The 27500-nt window shown below is 43.5% G+C and overlaps 1 protein-coding gene across 1 annotated transcript in view; it reads right to left on the reverse strand.

Annotated features, from left to right (window-relative positions):
• Positions 1–27500, reverse strand: part of plxna4 (plexin A4) — a gene marked incomplete at both ends in the record, with an annotated part of 474146 nt that overhangs the window by 47615 nt on the left and 399031 nt on the right. Inside the window, 4 exons of the mRNA XM_080753923.1 lie at positions 1704–1807; positions 17553–17712; positions 21629–21775; positions 26868–26934. Of these exons, the coding sequence (XP_080610049.1) occupies positions 1704–1807; positions 17553–17712; positions 21629–21775; positions 26868–26934 (478 nt within the window). The remainder of the gene's footprint in view (positions 1–1703; positions 1808–17552; positions 17713–21628; positions 21776–26867; positions 26935–27500) is intronic.

Raw genomic sequence — 27500 nt, forward strand, 5'->3', positions numbered from 1 at the left:
AGGGGGTAGAGAGTAGGTATAAAGTAAGTAGCCTTTGGAACCAACAGGTCGGGATGGGAGCCTATGATGCTGGTTCAGTACTGTACACCCCCTACAGAAATGATGCTGGTTAGGTCTAAGGGACTTTTACCCCCCCCCCCCCCCAATCCAAGCATGGAGAGATTGGATACCATTTGTATAGTTTGTTTGTTTGTTTGTTTGGACGGACGGACATCTGGGAATCAGAAAGTCCCCGGTTCACCCCAACTGCGATACAAGGACCACTGCTCCTAACAGTTAGGATGGGTAAGGAACACATTCCAAATGCAGTACAGTAGAGTACACAATGTGCCAATGTACTGTGTACATATAAAAATACCCAACAGGAGTGATGGGAACTATTGTATATTATTATTACATAAGCGAGGAGAGACATTGACACGACTGTGAATATAGGAGGCAGAGGACACATTTCACACTCACACAAGTATGTACAAATATGTGCAGTGAGAAATGAAAATAAGAATATCCAAAAGCAGTGGGGGAATGCTGTATGTTATTATTATTACATAAGGGAGTATAGACATTGATATGAATGTGAATGTTAAAACAAATACATAAATTCGGCAACAGCCTGCAGTGTGTGTGCGTGCGCACGCTCGCGCGTGTTGATTTAATCAACTAAAACTGTGAAAAATTCCGTCGAATAACATTTTTCACTGACTAAAATAACAGAACTACTAAACTATGATGACTAAAACTAAAACTAAAACCAGGGATGGAGCTTGTTAATTTGTATTGATAACGAGCACCTTATCAATCCTGCTTATTGAGCCGGGCTTTTATCGAGCCCACTATTGAGCGTTTAATAATATTTTATGGAAAGATGTGAGATGACAAATTCTGAACAGAACTGCTATCTTTTTTTTATTGGCCAGTTGTTGTGACTGTGAGTGTGTGGCTGACCACCATCTATAAAGATGACATTTGACAAAAGTAACAATTATTATCATTAAATATCATTAAAACAATCATTCATTAGTGTGCAATAATAGGTGTTAAATGGCTTTATATTATGGATAGTACTGTAATAATGTCTTGATCGCCTCTTGTCTTGATTGTTGAAACATGACATCATGGGCCGCTATGCTCGATAACAGGCTTGATAAGCCCAAAGCTTATTGATACCGGCTACTCAATAAATCTGTTATCGAGCTACCCTTGTTTATGGCTCCATTCCTAGTAAGACTAAATATGTTGACAATTTGGTCAACAAATACAAAGTAGACTAAAACGTTAGGGAGGGACTAGTGATCCAGTGGAACTAAAGGACATGTCATTTTAAGTTTGGTTGTGTGCAGGCGTCACTCTCCAAAAATAGCCGATCTACAAGCCACAAAAGTTGTACGCTTGTAGATCTGCTATTTTTGGCACACAGCTGAGTATACATTAGCCATTTCAACTCCATCACGGCCGGCCAAACTGTATTTCAGTCGACTAAATCAACTGTAGATGTAGTAGACTAAAAGTCGACTTAATATCGACTAAATATCATAAAAGAAATACGAAAAAAAAAGAAAAACAAAATGACATTTTATTCAAAAGACCGCTGTCCAAAAATGTGTGTGTGTGTGTGTGTGTGTGTGTGTGTGTGTGTGTGTGTGTGTGTGTGTGTGTGTGTGTGTGTGTGTGTGTGTGTGTGTGTGTGTGTGTGCGTTCTCTACCTGGTAATGAGACAGCATGTTGAGTCTCTTCCAGTCGCTCTCGATCTTGGTGGTGATGTCTTCATCCATGAGGATCGTTCTCTGCCCTCGGCCCTGACGCCACTCTGTAACACAGAACCACACCTCACATGGTTAATAAAGATCTTAGTAGCGTCCATTCTGTAATGCAGGGGTCTTCAACGTTTTCAGCCCAAGGACCCCTTAGTTGAGAGAGAGAGATGAAGCAGGGACCCCCACAACCTGTTCATAGATTCCATATAGTTTCATCGTTTGACAAGCACGATCATCAGTGTATTTTGGATTCATGTCAATTTCTGTTTTCAGATATTTAACCACTTGAACCGTCAATACTTAATAAACTTGAGCTTTCACTCTGTACTTAGTCCGCTCTTTTTCCCCTCTACACCAAACCTCTTTGCCGAAAATAGCCGATCTACAAGCTCACATCGCCTCGCAACACGAGGCGTTGCGAGCTTGTATCATCAGCTACTGTATCAGCAGCTAGTTACTTTCCACCTCTCTCTCTCTCTCTCTCTCTCTCTCTCTCTCTCTCTCTCTCTCTCGGATCGATCAGTGTGATTACAGCCGCGGGGCCCAGAAGGCCTTATAGCATCCACTTCCTCTTTTCACCCCCCCCCCCCCCCTCCCCCCCATGGAGCCACATCTAAGCCCCCCTGCTGAGCGGTTCTTATTGTTATTGCTGGGAGAGAGCGGCGGTCAGAGGAAAAACCAGGCTCTGATCCTCTCTGCACAAAACGGATGGAGAGCGAGAGAGAGAGAGAGAGAGAGAGAGAGAGAGAGAGAGAGAGAGAGAGAGAGAGAGAGAGAGAAACTAGAAACTAGAAAGTCTTAAAGCGTTGTGGACACATGGGGCCTATATATGGTTTCAATGCCTGCGTCGGTGGCGTTTCTATGAAAAGCTCCAACGTCACTTTTGGCCCTACTCTTATCTCCGGAGCTGTTGCCCCTATCGATGCCAAACTCTGCACACCACAACCCCCAGCCCTGATTTCTCACATGGCCCTCTTCTAGCGCCAACATGAGGCAGATTTTTGCTAAACACATTTTTGGACACTGCTCCGTCGAAAAAAACACTGATTTAATGACATCATAAACCCCTCCCCCTTTACCATACACCCAACACTGTGGGTGTGGCTAACTTCAGCTGGGTCACCACCCACCATGACAACCAGGCAGGGACGGACTGGGACTAAAATTCAGCCCTGGCATCTTGACTAGACCAGCCCCCACAACCAGCGCGCGCGCAGATACTCTACCGACTCGTCGGGTCGAGGGCAGCACATATAAATACACAATTAAGCTTTTAATACCACAACTTTTACACCACCAACAAGCGGAGTATGAACATGATTAGTGCCAAAATGTGTCAGAACTTTGGCAAGTTAGCTAATGAATGGAAAATAAGCATATTGATCTGAGAATTGGACAAACAAGTTGTATTGTATTGTTCAATATGCAGTAGGCTATATGCTACTGTATATTATATACTAGAGCATGACACAGACACCAAACTGAGACTCTGCACGCAGAACTCTGCAAATCTATACTCTGCACCCAACGGAAAACAACAAACAATGCTTGCAGGGCAGAATTAGGACGATACCCACTCATTATAAAAGTAAAAAAGCACTTAAATTCTATAATCACCTAAAATAAAGCAACCAGACACTCTCCATAACATAGCCCTCAACCATAGTGAAACTGTACCCTTTCCTATGCAAACTTCAAATAGTCTTCAATGAATCAATCAATCAATCAGGAATAGATAGCACCTTAACTCTGCAGCCGCACTGAGGCGCTCCAACACAACAGTGCATCAGTTCTTTTAGTTGTGCATACTAACCTAGTATCCACCAAATGTTTCCTCAGCTCCCCTCAAGTGCAACCAGTCATTACAGACAGCAATATTAGCTTAGCTTAGCTAATGTGAATATTTTTTTGTTTACAGTGAGAAAACACTACAAACATAATGTAATGTCCTCTTCAAAGCATAAAACACAGACTGCAGTGAGGCCTCAGTGTAATCTCTTCCAGAGGGAGATTGACACTAGAAACTCAGCTGTTAACACAAAGCAATCTGTTGGACATTGAGTTTGATATGTCCATTCTAAACAACTGTTGCAGTGGGCCGCTAGGCTAGGGGGCTGCCCAGTTTTTTGTTTTGTTTTTTGCCACAGGGCGGCCCCCTAGCCTAGCGGCCCACCGGGTATGCCAGATGGCCAGTCCGCCCCTGCAACCAGGCATACCTAATGAACTGGTGGGTGTGGCCACATAAAAACAAGTAAGTAAAAATAATTGTACCTTTTCCACCACTGGTTGAAAGTGCTCAAAGCAGGCTTCAAAAACAACTATATTACATTTACATAAACTAAACCCACTTGTGTTTGTTTGTTTGTTTCTCAGAGAGATTCCACTCCTCCTCATCAGAAAATCAAATACAAAAAAAAACTGTGATAGAAACATCTCAGACCGCTGCCAAACATCATCATCACTGAGACAACAGAAGACTGTTTGTTCTCCCACAAACAAACAGTGGATGATTCCTCCATTGTTTGCATGATGCAGGCTGTATGAATACGTTATTGTGTTGTTATTGTGTGACTCTCCGCTCTAGGTGTATCATACTAGGTTACGGTAGCTGACAGAGTACAGCATCTTGCATTTTACAAGCCTAGGATGGCTCAAAGTAGAAGGCAGGGTTAAACAACTAAAAATGGGACTGACTTTCAAAATAGTCAATGCAAATCTCCGAAGGTTCATTAGTCCGAAGGTTCATTAGTCCAAAATTAGTTAGGGTTACTGAGGTTAAGGTTAGGGTTAGGGTTAGGCATAGTATTCTTAACAGATTCGGACTAATGAACCTTCGGACTATAAACCTTCGGACCAATGCCATGGCACCGACCAAACACCTCCAAAAAGTTAGCGACACCCACAGCCACAACACCAGAGGGAGCGCACACAATGATCTGATAACACAAACCCATAAGACAAATATGGGAAAAGTCTCCTTTTACAACACTGCTACTCAAGTGTGGAATTGCTCGACTATTTCCCTTAAAACATGTAACTCGCTGGCCTCCTTCAAAACAAAAAAATCTTTAGTTACAAATTACAATCATTAATTGTTTCAGTGGGCGGGGTCCATGAGCCAACTCAAGGTTGTTGTCTGATTTACCACTGGTTTAAGCCATTCAGAATCCAGTATTTGTGTGACCACAAAAAGTGGTAGAAGGCCTTATTTGGGATGTTCCTGTTGGGCAGGATGTTCTAACTTTTCATGTGCCGTAGTGCATCTCAAATGTGTTCATTGTGACTAATAAAATATTCAAATTAAAAAAGGATGTCCACATGTACAACACCAGAGGCAGCTCCACAGATCACGTCCAACCCAGATTTGTCTCAAACAAAGGTTTGAGTTAAATTCATTGTCCTGCTATGCTGCTAAAATTTGGAACGCCCTAACGGTGGCGTTAAAGGAGTAGTTCAGCCCCAAAAATACTTTTTTTTCCCCTAATGATTACTCACGCCATGGAGATGATTACTTGTGTGCTCACTTCTGGCCTGTCTATGGGAGAAGTGATAACTACCTCCTTCTCTGGCCTCCTGAAAGGTGAGTTTTCAGGGCAGTTTTGAAGGATGTCAGTGAGCTACATGTTTTAAGGGTATTTAAGGTATTGCTCAACATCAGCAAGAGTACACACGTCACCAACAATAATCTCTATGCTGGAATATTATAGACAGGGCACAAGCTGTAAAAAAACAGATTAAAGGTTGTACCAAAATGTTCTCAGTTGATTCTTAGGTATAATTTTCCTGTTGAATCCATTTCTGTTCAATTCGACCTTTGTATTATTTGAGATTCTAAAACCCCTTGGAGTACATGTCTCCACAAGAGGCCGTGTGGAGCTCCATATATGGCAAGACCGATATACTCTGGTCTGATCCCATTTCAGGCAGTCATGTGATGTAGGACATCTATGGTGTAATGACTCCATGTTTGGGCGTGGTGGCTTCAGCCATTGCCTCTCCATTGACGACGATTGACTTTTTAAACATCGCAAGGTTTAAACATCGCAAAAAAACATGGCGGAAGTGTGGAGTGCAGGTGGCTCAGCTCGTAAGGTCGTTGGCGTGAGGTGAGCGGTCTGCTGGTGTGTGGGTTCTAATCCTGAGGGTGCCTGCCTGTGCCCGCGGTGCCCGCCGCGGGGGCATCGCCATAGAACACGGAGCCTTGTCATGGGCGCCCAGACGACTAGGATCCCCCTCCAAACGACAGGATCATCTAACGGATGATGACCTTGCCAGGTGATGAACCTGTGCTCCACCTTTTATGCTTATTCCACATCTGATGTATGTATACAAGATATACTAGTGTTTTTGCTGCTCTTATACCAACATTATTATAATTAGTATTGGTTGTGGCACTAACACGTTAGCCCTGGGATTCTTAAATCCTGTGTTGTGTCACACAAGGAGAAATGCACTCCTTAAAGTTGAAACAAAATAAGTTAAAAACCAATTAACCAGTCTGCTTAAAAAGTAGGCCTAAGCTAGCCTGGTGTAGCCATACCATACTAGTAAGACGCCTCAGGGCGACAATTCTTGGCCATCTGGCCAGTGATGTATATCGGACCAGTTACCCATATATGGAGACCCCTGGTACCCATGGAGATCCATGTACTGTATATGGAGATATGCTGTGAGAGCCCAAACATGCTTACTCAGTTATTCATTATGTGAAAGTCCTATGATGTCTATGACATCTGACATCGTACTCTTTTACCCATACTGTACACGGAGATCCCTGTCTGTAGAACCAGCCGTTAGTGTGTGTGGTATGTGGCCGATGTGGCCTCCATATATGGGCATTCCCATATGAAGTCCTGTTAGATATGGGCTTAATATTGATAACATCAGGGAACTCCATACAGTATATGGGCATAAAAGGGATTCTGATAGTGTGACATCAGAGTGAAGCCAGAGCGTGATGTCAGAGCGGCAAACCCATTCTGTTAACACATGGGAAGCCAAGGTTTCTAACATTTCTAGCTGTTGCTGCTGCCTGCCGCTCACTCACGCTTTATTTTGAAGAGCCTCGGAAGCTTCGTGCGTGTGCACGTAAGTGTCCACTGACGATTGAGGAAGAAAATCCATTTGTTTACAAACGCTCGCAAAACTAAAATCCAAACCGCGGCCGACCATCGCGGTAAAGTGTCGCCGTGAAAACAATCAGATCTCTGCTTCCCTGGCGTTCTTTTCACCTCATTCATAGATAAAGCCCTTTTCATGTTTCAGCCTAGAATGGAAATCAATGTAGCCAGGTCGTGCCATTTTCTCTCTCTCTCTGAGCTACGGGGTGACGTATGGACTAGGGTCATTCACAGGGCACGCAGCATGCACGTAGAGCTGTACAGTTAACCCCTCGTTGTCTCGTTCAGGAACGAGACAACTCCTTTTGGCAGAGTGACCCCTAGTGGCCTTATCCCGTTACTGAACGAGTTTGGCCCCTTGGGTGTTAAGAGAACTGGGCCCCCCCTCCATGTGGTACCCCCTCGGTTTTTCCCCCGTGCACAGCGGGTTTTTCACGGGAAATTATTCGTTTTTAAAGTAAAAAAAAAAAAAAAAAAAAACAGTTCTACACGGCGGCAGAACCGTTTAGGCTCAACATAATAGGGTTTATATAAAGCATGATGTCTTAATCTTACCTTGGGAGAAAGTTCTTTCACAGTCACTCAAATCTTTCCTACACAAACTAGACTAGTCCCCCACCGCAGCCCCCCCCCCCTTTCCGGAAGGGGGGACAACAGTACCCTCCCCCCCCCCCCCCCCCCCCCCCCCCCATCGGCGGCCCTGCACGCACGCACACACAGTGTATTACGGCTCTGTCCTATCAGCTCTCAGTGGTGGATTTGCAGTCGGAGGGAATTAATTGCGTGGAGATATAAAGCATTCCAGCTGCTATATGCGCTAAATTAAAAACCTCATATAGCACTGTGGCGTTACATTAAAGTATTATGCTTTGCAACAATGTGACAATGTACGATTTACATGCAAACTATTACACACGCCGTAGCTGAACGGGGAAGCCTCGGAAAGCGTATTATTTCACATTAACATCCATTATGCTCGCTACATAATAGAGTAATTACGTCGCTATTTACGCCATAAATTACATGCATGTATTATGCATGTATGCACTGTATCTTCTCCGCACAAAAGATGGTCTGAATGATAGCGGGGACATATTCATTTACCTTGCCCTGATTGTTACATCATCCAGATCTATCACTTGTATACTTTTGAGCGGTGGTCACAACGCTCCTATGCGTGGCCGTGTGTGTGGGTATGTCTGTCTGTCTCCGTGTCTGTCTGTCTGTCTGTCTGTCTGTCTGTCTGTCTGTCTGTAGCCTGCAGTAACCTTTTCTGACCACACATGTTAAGGGAGGGGCGCTGTTGTTCAGGCCAGGCCAGACCAGGCACACACACACACACACACACACACACACACACACACACACGCGCACACACACACACACACACACAGGGGGGAAGGGGGGGGGGGGGGGGGGGGAACCACCGCTCAGTTCACACGGGTGTGATTTTTTAATGATATATTGCTGTCGTGTGTTGTTGAACCATCTTCAAAAGGACCACATTTCATGGATACAAGCTTTCACCGGCCACACACAATCCCTTCGTTCAAACAACTCTTCAAACTTGTATCTTGCCTCTTCTCTCTCTCTCTCTTTTGATAGAGGCAGTGGTGGAAAAAAGTATAGCCTACTGCAACAGTCCGACAATTTAAAGTACAAAGGCATTGGTATCAAAATGTACTTTAAAGTACCAAAAGTAGAAAGCAATCAGCACTATGCAGGATTCCACAAGTTCTAATAATGTATACATAAAAATCTTTACAAAATAGCAGATCTACAAGCTCTACAAGGAAGACACGTTGTGAGCTTGTAGATGCATTGTAGATGCATATGTGGCCGAAATGCACACCGCTTTGTGAGCATGTAGATCGGCTATTTTCACAATTTCTGCCTCTAACATTTGACAATTTGGCCAATGTATAATTTGTCATTTTAAAGGCATTAAAAAGTACTTAAAGTGTCACTTAAGTGCAGATACCCTCTATACACTTAAACGTTGTTTGTTTACTGTTGAGTGAGAAAACAATGTGTTATTTGGATGGCATGTGGTTTAGACAGACGCTAGGCTTCATGTTCACCTGTTCTCCATTCTTTGTAGCACTCCATTGTTCTTTGTATATTCAAACCATCCATCCTGTTTGTTGACAAGGATTCGTGATGTTTACTCTGATCTCACACTATGTGAGTCACTTTGGATTATAAAACCAAAAAGAAAGCATCTGCGACGGCAAAACGCCCAAACTATAAACTGTAACGTATGCTTGCATCTATCGGCCAACATTAAGCCATTCAAATCTGGAACCATTCTAACCATCCATTATTTTAAGCTTTAACTATTAAAAAATAGCAGATATACAAGCTCACTGCGAGCTTGTAGATCTGCAATTTTTTGGAAATATCGTGCATTTTTTTAAACTCATATTTGCTTCTAGGTGTTCCCTGGAACAACAGATTTTGAGATGGGGGTCCATGGCCAAATGCATGTAATTTCGTGGGTCTTTGACATGAAAAGGTTTGAGAACCACTGATTTAGAAGAAGGACATTATATGTCAACACATATGGACAAACCCACCTTGACATGAACCCAGAGATTACACACATTTATCGATAGACCAAGAGTAGCTATTATGGAATGGAAAGGTAATTAGACCCCTCTTTCATTTTCCTTCTTAAAATAGCTAAAAAGGCACAAATACTTAGCTTCCATACAATCAATTATTTGCACTGCAAAACGATACGATATGATACAAAGCCAAAACGGTACGATATAGGCTATGCTTTTGCATAACGATATAGTAGATCAATGCAAATTAAGATCGATTCAGTTATTATATCGTTACACCCCTAGAAGACAGCTCTCTCTCTCTCTCTCTCAGACGACGGACGGCTTCCAATTCGCCTTCATAATAAAACAATAATGGGCCAACACACATAACGCCGCCGGCAGGGACCGTAAAACAATTTCATCCCAGGAACATGTCATCAAAAACACTAAAACCGCCGTCTCTTCGTTTAGCCGCTATCCCCACGGTACACACACACACACACACACACACACACACACACACACACACACACACACAACCACACGCACACACGCACACACACACACACACACACACACACAGGGGTGTCACACCAAATCCTGGGCCCTGGGTACAAGGATTCACTGCGGGCCCCCCATGAATGTTAACTATTGAAAAATATCAGATATACAAGCTCACAGCGCGGCACCGAGTGCCGCGCTGCGAGCTTGTAGATCTGCTATTTTTGAGAAATCGTGAAAATGTGTGCAAGAAACCTATGTCAAGGACCCCCAAGATGATATGTATTTGGCCACGGACCTCGATCTCAAAATATTTCGTTCCAGGGATCCCCCAGAAGCAAAATTTGAGTTGGAAATGTTCGCTTAAAAATACATATATTCAAAGACTTTCACACATTTTCACAACTTTAAAAAAAATAGCAGATCTACAAGCTCGCAGCGCGGCACTCGGTGCCGCGCTGTGAGCTTGTATATCTGCTATTTTTCAATAGCTAAAGGTACTAGGGCCCCTCCACCTTGGGCCCTGGTAACTCAGTCCCACTTTCCTACCCCTTGTGACGCCCCTGCACGCACACACACACGCACACACACACACACACACACACACAACCACACGCACACACACACAAACAAGCCGCCAGTGGCACCGGTTATAAATACGGCGGGATATATATTACTAACAAACAACGGTGGCCCCTCCCTCCCCACCGCAACAAATCCCATCTGGCAGTATTAAACTGCAAAGAAATATGGCACGGAATTAAGATGGACTGGAGGTATTGGCAACATAACAACAAACCCCCCGGATAACAGCATTACTCACGTTGCACATCAGGTATGTGTGAAGACGCACGCGCGCGCGTGCACACACACACACCAGGCGCGTGCACACATAGACATCAAAGTGGGCTCGAGCCCCTGCCCTTTTATCCGTCTGTAAAAAGTGTCCTCTCCAGACCATGAATGCAGTTTTTACTACTATGGTGAAATAAATGCAAACGTCCTCTTTCCATGCCATACCTGAAGGCAGCATTCAAGAGAATTGCCTTGTCCAAAATCTCCTGAACTTGAAAGCAGCATCTTATGTTGAGAGAATTGCCCTCTCTGTGTAGAAATCCATGCCGTTACGCCAGTATCTCCAGTATTCACTTGATTATTCTTAGTTCAGTGTGGTATCACGCACTGAAGCCGACCTCCAAGCTATCCAAGTCTGCTGTTTTCGATATTTTCACCAAAAGGCAGTTTTAGAAATGTCTGCCCCTGCCTCTCTAACATTCTCTGCACGTCCCTTACACACATACATACACACACACACACACACACACACACACACACACACACACACACACACACACACACACACACAAGGTGTACCCAATTCCCTGATCATTAAATCTTTCACACAAGACGCATGGTGTGACCCATATCTGCTAAGACATCAGGGACTGCACGACCAATATCAGTCAATTATCGTGTCTAAAATAAGACGTGGCACTTTGGGGTTGATGATGAATGATCGCAGTCTACAACAGCCCAGCAGTTATATGCACAGCACGCAAAGCAAAACAAAAGATGCATACAGTATAATAGTATATAGAGAGGCAGGGGCTGACATTTCTAAAAGGACCTTTTGGTGAAAATATCGAAAATAGCAGACCTCCAAGCTCACAACGCATCGCAGCGCGTTGTGAGCTTGGAGGTTGGCTATTTTCGGTGCTTGATACCACACTGAACTAAACAAGTCAAGAACATAATCAAGTCAATATACTGGAGATGTGGTGTACGGACAGGGCCGTCGCAAGGGTAGAGCGAACGGTGCGGTCGCACAGGGCCTCGCACCTCGAGGGGCCTCGCGCTAGGCTTTTACTTTATTTTTATTTTTTTAACAGAATCACTTTTTCTTTTACAAATCACTTTCCATCACAGACCTAAAATCTAGGTTTGCTTACATGATGAATCCGCCTAAATAATCATGGCATGGGGTGTAGTGGTGGAGGGGATCTGGGTTTTGGTCAATTGATTTAGTTTTGTTTTCATATTAAATTGTCACACAAACACCGCAAACTGCAGGACGCGAGACAGAGCCTGTCAACCGATTGGCTGTGATATCTCCCTGACAACCAGCAACCACCGCCCTGAGGCGACAGACGGACGGACGACAGACGGACGGACTTCGCTCAGGGCCTTGCATTTCTCCCAAACGGCTCTATGTACGGAATGGATTTCTACATAGAGAGGGCAGAGAGGGAGAGTTTGGACAAGGCAATGCTGCCTTCAGGTATGGCATGGAAAGAGGACATTTGCATTTCTGACACCATAATAAAAACTGATTAAGGTTATACATATCATAACCTTACACATTATGTCCATATGGGCATTCCAAGCTATGGGTTTGATGTTGATGACATCAGGGATCTCCATATATGGGCATACAAGGGACACGGACGGAATGTGGAGTCACAATGTGATGTCACAAGTTCAAATGTGATGTCACAGGTCAGCTATAGACATCCGGCCTCTTGACAGGCTTTACTGACAAGATGTGATGGTTGTCATAGTTAACTGCGACCTACGGTCCCTATAAAATGGTCAGACATTGTCCAAATTGTCAAATATTACCCATCTGATGATCAGCTGATCTACAAGCTTCTACAATATAATATTACCCATCAGCTGATCTACAAGCTTTTATATCGTCTCAAATAATATTTAATCCTCATAGTATGTTATGATTATTTTGGGGGTTCACTGCCTGAAAAGTTTGGGAACCTTTGTCTTATAGGCAGTGTTGAATTAGTCCGAGGTCGCGCGCCCCGCCGCCCCATATCTTTTCTGAGCAGGGTTCACGCCTCTCACGCAAACATACATGTATTGTGCCAAAACCCCCCAAGTTGACACCTCAACAACGGGGTGTTTTAACAAAGTAACAAGCCTGTATGCATAGCAATAGACCTGTATAGTAGGTGTTAAAGGAATTATATGTAACTTTAAGACTATTAAAACATATATATGTATATACATTTTTTGCGGTCATTTCCCTTCATCAGTAACTATATTATTGTGCTGGGGTGTTTCTTTGCAGAAAGACACATCCCCTGGCTGTATTTCTGTTCTGTTCCACTCTTTATGTTGACATTAAATGTCAACAGAAACAGTGGAGGGACGTTTTTGTCAGGGGGAGCTCAGCCAGAGCTTTTAATTGCTCCCTTTGAACTTCAAAGGGGTTGTGCACTAAGGCAATTGATTGGGCCATAAAAGTGTCAAGTCCTCGTTAGTGATCTCTCTAATCAATGAAAGCATCAGAGACAACTACCTGTTTGATGCCTGTCATAGAGGGGAGGGGGAGGGGGGGAATGTTTTTGTGTACACACAAGCTTGGATATTTTTCCTTTAAGCTACGTGCATGGGACGTCATGAAAACCGCGTACCCCCAAACATTGAATCAGCACTGCAACACTGCTTATAGGTCACACAATAGGCCTTTTTATGGAGCCAAAACCTACACTACATGTGCAAAAATCTCTGTACGAATGTAGCATTTGTGGGCTGGTTTGAGACTCCTAGTAAAAGGTGGATGGACTGTGTTCGCCTCCGTAGCACAGTTAAATGAGCTAATCACAGGAAAAAAGTACTTGAAAGCCAACCGCGTATAAAAAGCAAACCCATCTGTTCCTTTGTGCCGTGTCCAGAGAAAAGGTTCAATCAAAATGCTGGCAAGAATTATGTACGAATCCTCTCCCTGACACCCCGGTCTGCTTCCAACGCCACCAGAGCCATGCTTCTGATCCAGAAACAGCAACTGTGGAGCGACGGTGTTGTTCAACAACACTTCAAATAGCAGTGTGAGGCTGTGAGTGAGGGATACATTCTGTACGCCACAGGAAAACTAAACGGGAAAATAAAAGATTGCGCGAGCCAGCAGCAGATCTCTATAGCCCCTTTTTGACTGCAGCTTTAGCACCACACCACACCACATAAAAAATATCTACATTTTCCATTACACAAAAGTACCTCTATCGGTAAGAAACAAATTGACCTTTTTAACTGTGGTTATAATACAATATTAATTTGTATTACAGCTATCCTAAATTATAATACACTATAATGGATTATAACTGTGATTATAATACACTAAAGTATTAATGTATTACTATGATAATTATAATACACTATACCAGATTATAATAGTGGTTGTAACACAATAGAATCTGTTATCATGTATTACAACTATATCCTGGTGGTCTAAATGAAAAGTCAGTGAGTGATCAGTCATTATGAAGTGTTTGGCCCTGTTTGGCCTAGTTCAGACCTACTACGATTGGATACTTTTTAGTACCACGTTTAGTACCACTTTCACACCACTCTACCCAGGTCCTTGCAGTGGAAAACCTGGCACAAGTGGGAGGTGTGGTGTGGTGTGGAGTGGTGTGGTGTTGGGCCAGTGGAAAAGGGGCTTATGTAGGCTGTATGAACATCCCACTCCGTAATGCCAATAAGACCTGAAAGGTATTATTATGTTAGCCATTATTTGATGCTTTAACTATCAAAAATAGCAGATCTACCAGCTCACAGCGCTGGCACCGAGTGCCGTGCTGCGAGCTTGTAGATCTGCTATTTTTTAAAAATCTTTGTGAACATTTGTGCAATTCTTTGAATATTCCCAAGGACTTCCAACGTAAAAAAAATACCCTAAAAGGTCTTATTTGGGATGTTCCTTTTAGGCAGGGTGTTTAACTGTACTTGTACTGTACTACATTTCTATTGAAATGACTATACTTGTAGTTTTGTATTTTGGCCGCGTATCCCCGTCTCTAGGGACAACCCCCCCCCCGAAGCAAACATTTTTCAAAAAATGGCAGATCTACAAGCTCACAGGGCGGCACTCGGTACGCAGAGAAGAAAAGAGAAAAATAGAGAGAAGAGAAGAGAAGAGAAGAGAAGAGAAGAGAAAGAGAAGAGAAGAGAAGAGAAGAGAAGAGAAGAGAAGAGAAGAGAAGAGAAAGAGAAGAGAAGAGAAGAGAAGAGAAGAGAAGAGAAGAGCAACAAAAGCAGAGCATTTCAGCGTAGAAAGGATCCCTGAGTGTCTGGATTGATTGGATGATCAATCCTGACTCAGACGCTCGGCCGACATGAGGCGCGATCGATGGAAAGTTTGGAGGCTGGAGGGAGACTCGACTTAACCCACGTAGACCCGCATTCCTAGCACTCAAGATTTTAACCACTTCAACCACTATTTTGTGCTTTAACTTTAATTTGTAGTGACTCAAATATTTGGGGGGGGGGGGGGGGGGGTTCCCTGATACATGATATTTTTAGATGGGAGCCCTTGACATGAAAAGGTGTGAGAACCGCTGACGTATAGAAACTTTTTTTTTCTTCCAAAAACCTTTTAGAAGATATTTATAGAATCGGGTCGAAAACATCAAAGACTTGAGCACATTTTTGCGATTTAAATAAAATAGCAGATCTACAAGCTCGCAGCGCGGCACTCGGTGCCGCGCTGTGAGCTTGTATATCTGCTGTTTTTCAATGGTTAAAGCATAAATGAATGGTTAAAGTGAGTTAAAGTGCGTTATTCCCGGTCTTAACGCGTTAAACATCAGAGCCGAGCTGGAGCTGGAAGTCAACTCCCCTGAGACGTGGACCTCTCTCTCTCTCTCCGTCTAAAGAGGAGGTGTATTTTTGGCTGGAGAAGAGAGGCTTTGGTAAAAAGAAAATCGATGGGTGGCTGCGATCAGGCTGCCTCTCTCTCGCTCTCTCTCTCCAGGCAGACAGCAAGGCTGTGAATTAAGGCCTCCTGGGATGTGGACTGTGGAACCGTGGTGCCGCGCGGGCCTCAACTTCTCATCTAATCAGTTAACCCCTTGAACCAAAGCGTTCCTATTCCGGGAGCAAACATTTTGGCCCCCCACAAAAAAAAGCAGATCTAAAGCCTCACAATGCGCCAAAGTGCTTCGTTTCGGAGACCACCGTGCAGGCACGTGCACACATAGACCCCCTCTTTCCATGCCATACCTGAAGGCAGCATTCAAGAGAATTCACCCTTTGTTAGCCTTCTGGTTGGTCCCTGACTGACCAACCAGCAGGCTCTATCTGCCTTGTCCCGCCCAGTTTCCACCTTTTTTCATGTTGAATTTGCTAAAACATCTATTTTGGAGAAATAAAAACATTTAAAAACATGAGTCACTATACTGCCACTGAGCAGCTCCATTTTACTGAAACCAAGTTTGAAATTAGAATTGAACACACAGAATAACAATACAAAGCAACTGAATTAAAATGGTAGTGGATGGAGTGTCCCACCGAGTGTCCCACTAAGACACAGCAACCAATGGGTATGAAGAGGGGAAGGACAAGAGGCGGGACTTGACAAAGGGTGAATTGCCTTGTCCAAACTCTCCTGAACTTGAATGCAGCATCTTATGAAAGAATTGCCCTCTCTGTGTAGAAATCCATGCCATACGCTACATCTCTAGTATTCACTTGATAATGCTTAGTTCAGTAGTATCAAAATACTGCTAAATAGTGGACCTCCAAGCTCACAACGCGTCACAGCGTTTTCAACTCGGAGGTCTGCTATTTTCAATATTTTCACCTAAAGGCCCTTTAGAAATTTCAGCCCCTGCATCTCTAACATTCTCTGCAAGTCCCTGCCACTGTGCTATAATAATAACGCAATAATAAGCAACGAGACAGGCAGTGGTTTACGGTGGTTTTAGGACGGCTTAAGGTGTTTTGTTAGTCACAACGCGCAGTCGCAGTGGAGACGGAAACTAAACGTTCCTCTCGTCAACTGACAGCGTTGGGCGAACCGCAGAGGGCCGACAGCCTGACAGATCTCAGTCACAGCTGTGTGTTTACAGAGCATTTTACAACGGATTAAAGTGTGACTCAGCCGGCCGTGATCAACTACCGGAACCGCGATCCATTTTATAACGTGGGTTTTAATTAATTAATTAATCAGGTTATATTTTGTAGTGTTTCATTTCCAATTCTGTTTTGCCTTTTTTCGACCTCCAATTTCCCCTGTTTCTCTCTCTGGTGAGCTTTGTCTCCTTTCTGAAGTGATATTGCTTTCGTATCCTGGGCTCCCTCAGAGTTTGTGTGGAATAGTCCTTGAGCAAGACTCTGAACCACTAGTTGCTCCCGGTGAGCAGGTTGGTGCTGCGCATGGTTTCCTCTGCCATCGGTGTATGTGTGGGTGAATGTAATGAATGTGTGTGAATGGGTAAATGTAATGAATGTGTGTGTGAATGGGTGAATGTAATGAATGTGTGTGTGAATGGGTGAAAATAATGGATGGAAAGCTTTCCACCTCAAATTTGCGGTGGATAGGTCTCCACCGTAGACTCTGATACGGGCTTAACTCTATGGGAGCCAACCCAGGGCAAAGCCAAGGAAGGCAAGAAGCTGCACCACCTTGATGCACTGCAGCACGACAGTTTAGCTAACCACACTGTAGAGCTCTAGACCCTGATGTTAGATAGGAGAGTGTGGAGGGTTTAGCTAACAACACTGTAGAGCTCTAGAGGGTGTGGTGGGCAGCGATTCAGGACACCCAAGTCGGCGTCGGCTAGACCACGCTGTCACATCGATTCCGAACGTTTAGTGGAAGCTGGAGATCTTACCGAGGTCCATGTCTGCAGCCTTCTGACGGTGCGAGTGGGGGATGTTCTTGTAGATGGCGTCCAGGATCTTCTCCTTCACCTGGCTGATGGTGTCACAGTTCAGCACCTTCACCTGGATCTCCGGGCTCTTCTCGTTCTCCGGGTGGATGCAGTTCACCACCTGCAGCAGCAACACAACACATGAGCCTTTTAAAGATTTATAAGCAAGGGATCCCAAACATTTCAGGCTGTGATCCCCCAAAAAAGAAACATATTTGAACTGCCCCAATACATAATACTTGAAAAAAACTCTTGTAGATCTGCAATTCTTTTTGGTATTTTGCGAAATTGATTATTTCATTCAAATGGATTATTACTATCAATTTGATTAGTCAATTCAGTTTGATTAACAGTCACAGCCCTTACTCACAGCACCATACGGTTCCAATACCCCCAACTCTGAGAGAGATGGGTTTTAATCTGCCGTTACAGAACCTTCTCTATGAATCCAGGCGAGACCCTGGGTGGCCTATCAACATTGATGAGATGAATCAGACACACTTCATCTCCTTTTGATCCAATCTGTCTTTGTCATGATAAACAGTATCGCTCTATAGAGCAGCAAGTGATCAAACAGCTGTAACGTGTGTGTGTGTGCGTGCTTGCTGCTGCTACTGCTAGTCAAGGTGCTCCGTTGAAAGCAGAGGTGGAAGGAGCAGGCTACTCACTTACTTTTCTTTTTTTTTCTCTCTATTCTTTATACTTAAAACACCAAAAGTAAAAGTATTCCTTACGCAGAATGTCCATTTGTCAAGTGTCCAAGAAGTATTTTTTTAAATAACCGTACGTAGGTATACTGTACATGAGGCCGAAGTGGTTAATGTATGTTTTGTAACAGTAATCTAAATATACAAAGTAATTAATAATTCGGTCAAATAATTGTAGTGCAGTAAAGCACAATATTTGCCTCGTAGTGGAGTAAGTATTGAATTCTGGATATAGAAATAAATAAATAAACATTTGACATGAGTTCAAATGTACTGTTGAGGAAATCTGAATACGTTATCATTTAGTTTGCAGCTGAGCATAAGTTTGGGGTCTAGTATTGTACCATATGATTGTTGCAACGATTACAATAAAATCGCTCATGCTTTAAGATGTGGTTTTGAGTTTGAGTTGTTTCTGAGTATTTTTTTCTGAGGTTGTGCCGACAGATTTCCATGACAGTACGTACTTAGTTACCGTACAGCCTGGAATTTTGTCATTTTAGGAGCAAGGCCTTTGGTGTTGTCATTTCTTTTAGGGCACAAAGGCTAAATGCCAGGGCAGGAAGGCCATCAAATAGAACACAATTTTAGTCCATTGAAAGAATTTGTTGAATTTAAGGGTTAGGGATGATAACCTGATCTGCAGTGAAATAGATAAATGATGGTATTTACAATCTGATCCATGCTCAGCCCTGCACCAATCAAAGACACTGGATTGGTTTAAAGATGGGGACCCGGGGGAGTTAAGATTTCAGAATCTCAAAAAAAAACATGGTGTCTACATGACAAGAAAGAGACACCAGTGTCTACTGTCTAGTACTGTCTACATAATATTGACCAGAAAGAGACAGTGGTACAGTCAGCTGGGGCATTAAGGCCAATGTGGCCTCAGGTCATGCCATTGGTTTGAGGGGCACAAGGCCAAACTGAGGGGCAACGATGGCCATTGCCTTCATGAAATTCCTGCCCTCATACTTTCCACCATGCTTCCTGTAATTACAGAGACAGATATCATTCCACTCAAGGAAAACCGGTCTCCCTGGAGGAGATACCTGCAGCTGATGAGCATCTAACAGACAAAATGACCACCATAGTCATCATCATAATCATCATCATCATCATGGGTTTTATTGCTCCAATCGTTGGCCAATAAGTGGCTCGCCGTAAGACACAGAGTGAATCTTTGTCAGGACAGAGCGATTGATAGAGTAAAGTGAACACGTGTCTAAATCAATGTTCTGTTTTAGTTGCACAAAGTCCTCGTGGTACCAACGTTTTTACACTTTTAGAGGTCGAATTAATTTGAGGTTTTAATTGTCTAAAGATGCTACAGTACCCCTCTCTCGATATAAAAGATTCGTAATAAATCAATATGAATGAACCACTTTCAAGCTTGCGCCCAATTTTGAGCCTATCATTACATGCACAAATCCTCATTACCACATTTTTCAAAGATAGTGAAAATAGCTCATCTGAAGGCTAAAACACAGTGGGCAAAAGTAACTAAGTACATGTACTCAAGTACTGTACTTAAGTACAATTCAGTTACTTTCTTCTTCGGTATTTACATGTGTCAATACGTTTACTTCAACTCCACTACATTTCAGAGAGTATTGTACTTTTTTTTTACTCCACTACAGTATGAAAACTTTAATCATTCACCACTTACTTTGTAGATTTGGATTATTATTATTACAAAACACACCAAACACTTCAGCCATGTACAGGATATATTTCGGCCATTTGAGAATAGCACATCTACTAGTAGATCGGATCTTTTCAAACATAGGTTTTAATACATTTTGAACTTGTGAAAGTGCTGCACAATGACTTACTTTTACTTTTGGTACTTCAAGTATATTTTGATGCCGAGTACATTTTGAATAGGGGACGTCTACTTGTAACATAATCTACATTGCAGTATTGATACTTTTACTTAAGTAAAACATATGATTGATTACTTCTTCCACCAGACCATCGCTGCTAAAAACACGTAGCACAGCTTTGTCTGTTTTCAGACCATTTCAGCCGTTTTCTGAAATAATAAAGAGTGTGTGTTTGTTTAGATGCAAACCCAGACCTGTTATTGACTTGTCTGCTCTCTCTCTCTCTCTCTCTCTCTCTCTCTCTCTCTCTCTCTCTCTCTCTCTCTCTCTCTCTCTCTCTATCTCTCTCTCTCTCTCCTCTCTCTCTCTCTCTCTCTCTCTCTCTGTTGACTTCAGTTTAACGTTTGGTCAGAACAGCTTTATAGAAAGCGTATTCGGGGAACGTGGAAATGGAAATGAGACGAGTCAGGGCAGCTGTAAACACTGTCTCTTTCTCCCTCCGGTGACTGAGCAGGTCGCACACGCACGCACGCACGCACTCACACGCACGTACACACACAAACAAACAACCAAACACAAACACACAGAGGAACACGCGCACACACACACTCCCGTCCCGGGCTCTCTCTCTCTCTCTCTCTCTCTCTCTCTCCAGTTCCTTTGACAGCTCCGGGTCACGACAGGAAGTGAGGTCATCACTCCCGGTGCCCCCTTCCTGTCAAGCGTGAAAGCGACAACGTTAAGCGTTCCCCGGCGCACTCGTCATCGGGACCGCCAACCCATGACCACCTCTCTCTCTCTCTCTCTCTCTCTCTCTCTCTCTCTCTCTCTCTCTCTCTCTCTCTGAGTGAACCCAGGGTGTTAAGCTATTTAGGCCGGAACGCAAATCGGTGTCACTTTAGATTTGAACCACTTTAACTATTATTTTATGCTTTAACAGTTGAAAAATAGCAGATATACAAGCTCACAGCGAGTGAGCTTGTAGATCTGCTATTTTGTTTTTTTAATCGTGAACATTGTCTGTGCAAGTCTTTGAATATTTTTTGACCCGATTCTATAAATGTCTTCTAGAGTTCTCAAATTCTGCCCGAACCTGACCATACCCGAACCCGACCCCACATTAGGGTAGGGTAGGGCCTCGGGCCTGCCCAGTTAGGGCCTAGTTAGGGCCGGGCCTTAATTTTCAGGCCCGTTGAGAACTCTAATGTCTTCTAAAACTCCTTCTCCTCAACCAGTGGTTCTCAAACTTTTTAATGTCAAGGACCCCCCAAAATTACATGTATTTGGCCGCGGACCCCCATCTCAAAATGTTGTTCCAGGGACCACCAACAGAAGCAAATATTTGAGTTAGAAATGTTCGCTTTTAAAAATGTATATTCAAAGACTAAATCAAGATAATAAAAAAAAATAGCAGATCTCGAGCTTGTATATCTGCTGTTTTTCAACGGTTAAAGCGTTCAATAACCCTAGGCCCAAGCGGGTTAAAGTGAAGCCCCTTCCTCACCAGCGTCTTGTAGTCGATTTGTTGGCGAATCAGCTTGTCCTCGCTGAGCGAGTAGCGCGCCTCGCCCGTGATGGAGTCGATGGGACCCTTCTCCATCTGCTGCTTGATGGCACAGAAGAGCGAGAACAGGGGCTCGCCCGCACACTCCTGAAACAGAGAGAGAGAGAGAGAGAGAGAGAGAGAGAGAAGAGAGAGAGAGAGAGAGAGAGAGAAGCGGAGACAGCATTGGTGTTTATTAGAAAGATATCTTGTGTTGCTTATTAAAGACATTTACGTCCTCAGACTCCTCACACAAACGTTTTATTTACCTGCCACAGTGTCAACCATTTTAGCGGTGCAGTTAAGGAGAACAATACTTCAGTTCTGGAAAGAAGCACCAAAATTTTACAGAGTGTACCTCTTGGGTCATTCTTTAGAAAAATCACATTAGACACTTAATTTTCAAAATGGCCACCAGTTTTAAAGATGGCCGCCTTTTCGGATATGTTTTACAGTACGCCAGCCAGTTAATATCGAATTTTCATAATATTAGAGTTGTTTTGTAGGTTTTAAAACATCCTGAGTTCATTTATTACACTTTTAAAGCAGCCAGAATAACCTTTCTGACTTTTGGTTGGGGTCTTTCCTCACCTGGGACCCCCCAGACAGACCCCTGAGCCTATTTCCGTAATCGCTCTGCTCCTGCTCCTGAACAATTTTAAATTAGATCTGAAATATGCTCTGAAATCAAAAATGACTAGTAGCAAATAACAGAGATCTTCCACGGGGGGTCTGGGACCCCTGGGGGGGGGGGGTCCTCAGAGCTACTACAGGGGGGCCTGCCAAATCTTGCTGAGATTTTTTTTTTTTAAACTTCGAATGTTATTATGTATCCTGGTTTTATGTATTGTACTTTGATGGTTTATTAGTATTCTCAGTATTATTTACAATGTTTTTGTGTTAAACAGTTATGGTTGACAGCTTACTGCAGGGATTGCAATAATGAAGGTATTGCAACTTTTCACTTTGGGCGCAGAACAACATTTCCATTTATTGCACTGCACTCACACTGACAACACTGACCACACACACACACACACACACACACACACACACACACACACACACACACACACACACACACACACACACACACACACACACACACATCTTTGTTATTGTCACCCCAAAACCCTCACCTTATCCTCTTATAGAGCCCATGGTCAATTACGCCCAAAAAGATTCACTACAATACAGTAATTTCAGACATGCAGGATATATTCGTCTTCAGTGTCGTGTTGACACAGTCTCCACCATAGCATAGAGTGAAAGGCAGGTTATTTGAGCAGCTGCACCGTCCCTTACAACCTGCTTTGCAGACACATTTGATGAGTTCAAGTACCGCCTTTGGAGCAGGGAGAGCAAGAAACCTGACTGGAATATACCCTCCACTCTCTGAATTCCATCTATTTTCTTTGATTGGTGGAAGCTCAGGGCAATTTGTCAGGTATGATTTATCCTGCATTGTGACGTAGTTGGCACGGAGGTAATGTGGTAGCAGTGCAGCCCGAGTTGGAGGTAGCATCTCACCCTCCAAGTTCTTTGACAGAAATAGTTCCCATCTGAGTAATTCCAGGGTTGTTGGACCTTTTGTACTGTAAACATGGCATGCAAAATGTTCCGACTGCAATGTTGATGGAAGCTCACCATTTATAAGCTCAGGAGGAATCGCCAATGACCTTGCCAATGTCCTTGAAGCGGTTAATGGCTTGGTCATCATCATCATCAAGTAGGCATTGACCCATGTCTTTTTGGTGATTCCAACAAATGTTCTTCCCCAGTCAGCACCTGAAAAACTATGTACGCAAAGGAACCCTTGACATTTGTAACATCCAATAACTTGAACTCACTCGAATATATCAATTTCCATTTTTTTGTACCGGAGGCTAGGACTTGATAAGGAATCGGGGTATCAGCCTCTTCATGTGTTTGCACTTCCTCAAAATCATGTCCCTTGATGAGGGTATCGTATTATGATGCCTACTTTGTCATACCTGACAAATTGCCCTGAGCTTCCATCAATTGAAAAAATAGATGGAATTCAGAGAGTAGAGGGTATGTCCAGTCAGGTTTCTTGCCCTCCCTGCTGCAAAGGCAGAACTTGAGCTCATCAAATGTGGCTGCAAAGCAGGTTACAAGGGACGGTGCAGCTGCTCAAACAATAACCTGCCTTGCACTCTCCTCCCTGCAAATGCTATAGTGGAAACTGTCAACACTATTAGGGAGGACATGTATAGTAGTGAATTTCTTTGAGTACAATTGACCGTGAGCTCTTTAAGAGGATAGGGTGCAGGTTTTGGGGTGACGATAACAAAGAGGTGTGTGTGTGTTGTGTTGTCAGTGTGAGTGCAGCGCAATAAATGGACATGTTAGACTGCGCGCCCAAAGTGAGAAGTTGCAATACCTTAATTCTTGCAATCCTTGCAGTAACGTCTGTGAACCTGTCTGTCTAACACAAAAATGTAATAAATAATACTTTCAAATGTAAAAAAGAAAGAAAAAAAAACTTCCCCATCAAGATTCGGCAGGCCCCCTGTAGTTACTCTGAGGGGTCCCGGACCCCCTGTGGAAGACCCCTGGGTATTTGCTACTACTCATTTCTGCTTTCAGAGCCCAGTTACAACAACTTTAATGCTTCAGTTATGATCTAATTTAACATTGCTCTGGAGCAGGAGCAAAGCGATTACTGAGATAGGCTCAGGGGTCTGTTTGGGGGATCCCAGGTGAGGAAAGACCCCAACCAAAAGTCAGAAAGGTTATTCTGGCTGCTTTAAAAGTGTAATAAATGAACTCAGGATGTTTTAAAACCTACAAAACAACTCCAATATTATAAAAATCGGACATTAACTGGCTGGCGTACTGTTCAGAGGCAGCCATCTTGGAAACATGGCAGCCATTTAGTTTTTTCAGTGTCTAATGTGTTTTATCATAGGAACAACCCCTAAGGAGTACTTGTGAAAAGTTTTAGGTTTCTTTCCACTTGTGAAGTATTTTAGTGCAAAAATGCATTTATCTGCCCCGCTATTTACCCCTGTATTGGATCGGTGGATAGACAGGCGTACTCGCCGATACCGATATGACCAAATAAGGCCGTATCGGAGCTCGAGCCGATACCAGTATCGGTATCGTAACATCCCAACAACCCATTTCTCTGTGACCACTTCCTGCTCTGTTTACTTCCTTAGTAAACAACACTTCTCCTAGCTCAGGAACCGTAGCGTGGATTTAAGATGGGGTCTTTTGTATTCGCAAACTTCCGCCCTGCCTTCAGAACTTGCTTGTAGGCTCGTTCCTGCAGCAAGGCTGGCGTGCCAATAACCACGATAATGCACACCCTCTTGTCACTAGCCGAGTTTTTGTCGGCTAGTGACGCAATCCGGAGTGCCGATCCTGAACTAGTTCGGCTCTTTTTTGTCGGCTAGCAACGCAATGCTTTGGTCCTTACCGTGACCTGTTTATTGAAGCTGTAGGTGGTCCGAGGGCCGCCGTTGTTTACCGCGATCGCTAAGCGCATTTTCCGCCGATTTATTTAATGTAATCCAACGCAGATGGCCAACTTTAAAGCCCCCTTTCTCCGAATCTATGCTTTTCTGGAAGCGGACAGCCTTTATTAGCGGCCAAATAGCAGACAAATGTGCTTCTATCATTAGCTTAGAGGTAATGGAAGCCAAGGCCTTCCGGCGCATAGTGATGACACGCACGAAAGTCATCGCGCATGTCACTGCTGCGCAGGGCTTGCGCAGCTACAGTGCTCGCCTATGGGGCTTATGCTGGCCACCCAGCAAGAGTTGGCTCCATCTAGTGGTGGCGCTAGATGACTTAAATATCGAAGACAGAGAGAGAGAGAGCCATTCGGTCACCTGAATGACAAGTTCAATAACATCAGGGAGGTGGAAATATTCTATCTGATATCATTAGTTTGAGAGTGTCTGTCTCTCTCTCTCTCTCTCTCTCTCTCTCTCTCTCTCTCTCTCTCTCTCTCTCTCTCTCTCTGATGTTCCCTCCAGAAGTTGCTGAGTGCGTCATCTTTCAAAACATCCCATCCCCAACCCCATCTCTATCTCTTAAATTCAACGGGAGCTTGCATCCATAACATACAAACTTTGATTAAACCGAAACCACCGTTTTTTGGGGGGGTGGCAGAGAGGAGAGGAGGGGTTTGGAGACTTTGGACGTATGAAAAAAGGTGAGAAATGCCTGTTTAGACGGAGCGAAGCATATCTGCTCTCTGCAGTCCATCACAGTGAAGAGGCTGTCGTTATACCATAGATGGATGGAGCCAGAGTTGGAGGAGTTCAGAGTGTTTTTTGGAGTGTAAAAATGTTTTACACTTTGAGTTAGACCAGTTAGAACATTTTCAACAGGGGGTTTTACAACTGAGAAAACGCTAATGTTACTACCGCTGAATTATTACAAACTTTCACTAGAAACAGAATGTATCAAATATGAGTGACTGACATCATCATCATCATCATAAACCATACCGAGCCACCTTCCTGACAATATCGCAGAGATAGTTTGTTTATTTTCGGACTTTGGATTTTTGACCTCGATGCTTAAAAGCTTGCGTCCGCGGGGCGGGGCGGGCGGCAGTGGCTCAGGGGGTAGAGTTGCCGTCTTAGAACGCGGAGGGTTCCCAGTTCGATCCCGGGCTTCCCCCCAGAGTTGGTGTGGAAGAGTCCTTGAGCAAGACTCTGAACCCCTAGTTGCTCCTGATGAGCAGGTTGGTGCCTTGCATGGTTTCCTCCACCATCGGTGTACGAATGTGTGTGTGAATAGGTGAATGTAATGAATGTGTGTGTGAATGGGTGAATGTAATGTACAACCCATGTAAAGCGCCTTGGATAAAGGCACTATATAAATGCACCTTGAACCACTTATTGTGGTCACATGTTCAGAATCAGATACTGGATTCTGATTGGCTTAAAACAGTGGTAAATCAGTCAACAACCTTGAGTTGGCTCATTGTGTTTCTGAAACAATTAATGATTGTAACTAAATAACCTTGCAAGTTACAACTGTGTTTTCTTTCATTTATATGGTAGAAGTGGTAGAAAAGCAATTTACCATTCAAGGGTTGTGGGTTGTTGGATGATTTACCACTGTTTTTACAGTGTTCAATCAGCCAACAACTCACTCCCTCTCATGGTAAATGGCTTACATTTACCATTTACTTGCGAGCCAGGCTGAGATTAGTTACCTTGAGGAACTTGTAGAGAAGGAAGGTGAACCAGTTGGTCAGCATCTTCTCCGCCACAGACTCAGTCCTGCAATCACAGAATTTACAATTTAGGCATTTGGCAACCCTTAATCGAGAGCAACTTACAATAGAGGATATGCGCATACATAAAGTGAATGGCAAATCGAGTGGCAAAGTGAGTGGCAAAGTGATTTAACATTGTGTAATGCAATCAGATAGGATTTTTCTGTTTGGATGTATGGGCTGTCAAGGCCAGAAAGTAGTTTTTTGCCACTCAGTAGGCGTTCCCGCATAACTTCCTGGTATGATGATGATGTCACATGCATATCCTCTATAAACAAGGTAATACATCAGGGGTCCTCAAATACAAATCTTGAAGGTCCAGAAATATTTTTTTGAAACAGGTCCGGGTCCGAAAAAAAAGGCGAAGGCGAAATAAGGCGGATACATTAATACAGTATGTACTGTATGTATGTATGTTTATTATAATCATTAGAATTGTTTATTTTTATTATTATTATTATTATTTGGAACTTTGGAAATCTCAGTTGGAACTGTTACCCCTGCTACCCGATGCTGGATAAGCGGTTGAAGATGGATGGATGGATGAATGGATAATTATTTATGCATGTA

This window comes from Nannobrachium achirus (genome assembly GCF_963921795.1).
Source record: "Nannobrachium achirus genome assembly, chromosome: 23".
In the NCBI taxonomy this organism is placed as follows: Eukaryota; Metazoa; Chordata; class Actinopteri; order Myctophiformes; family Myctophidae; genus Nannobrachium; species Nannobrachium achirus.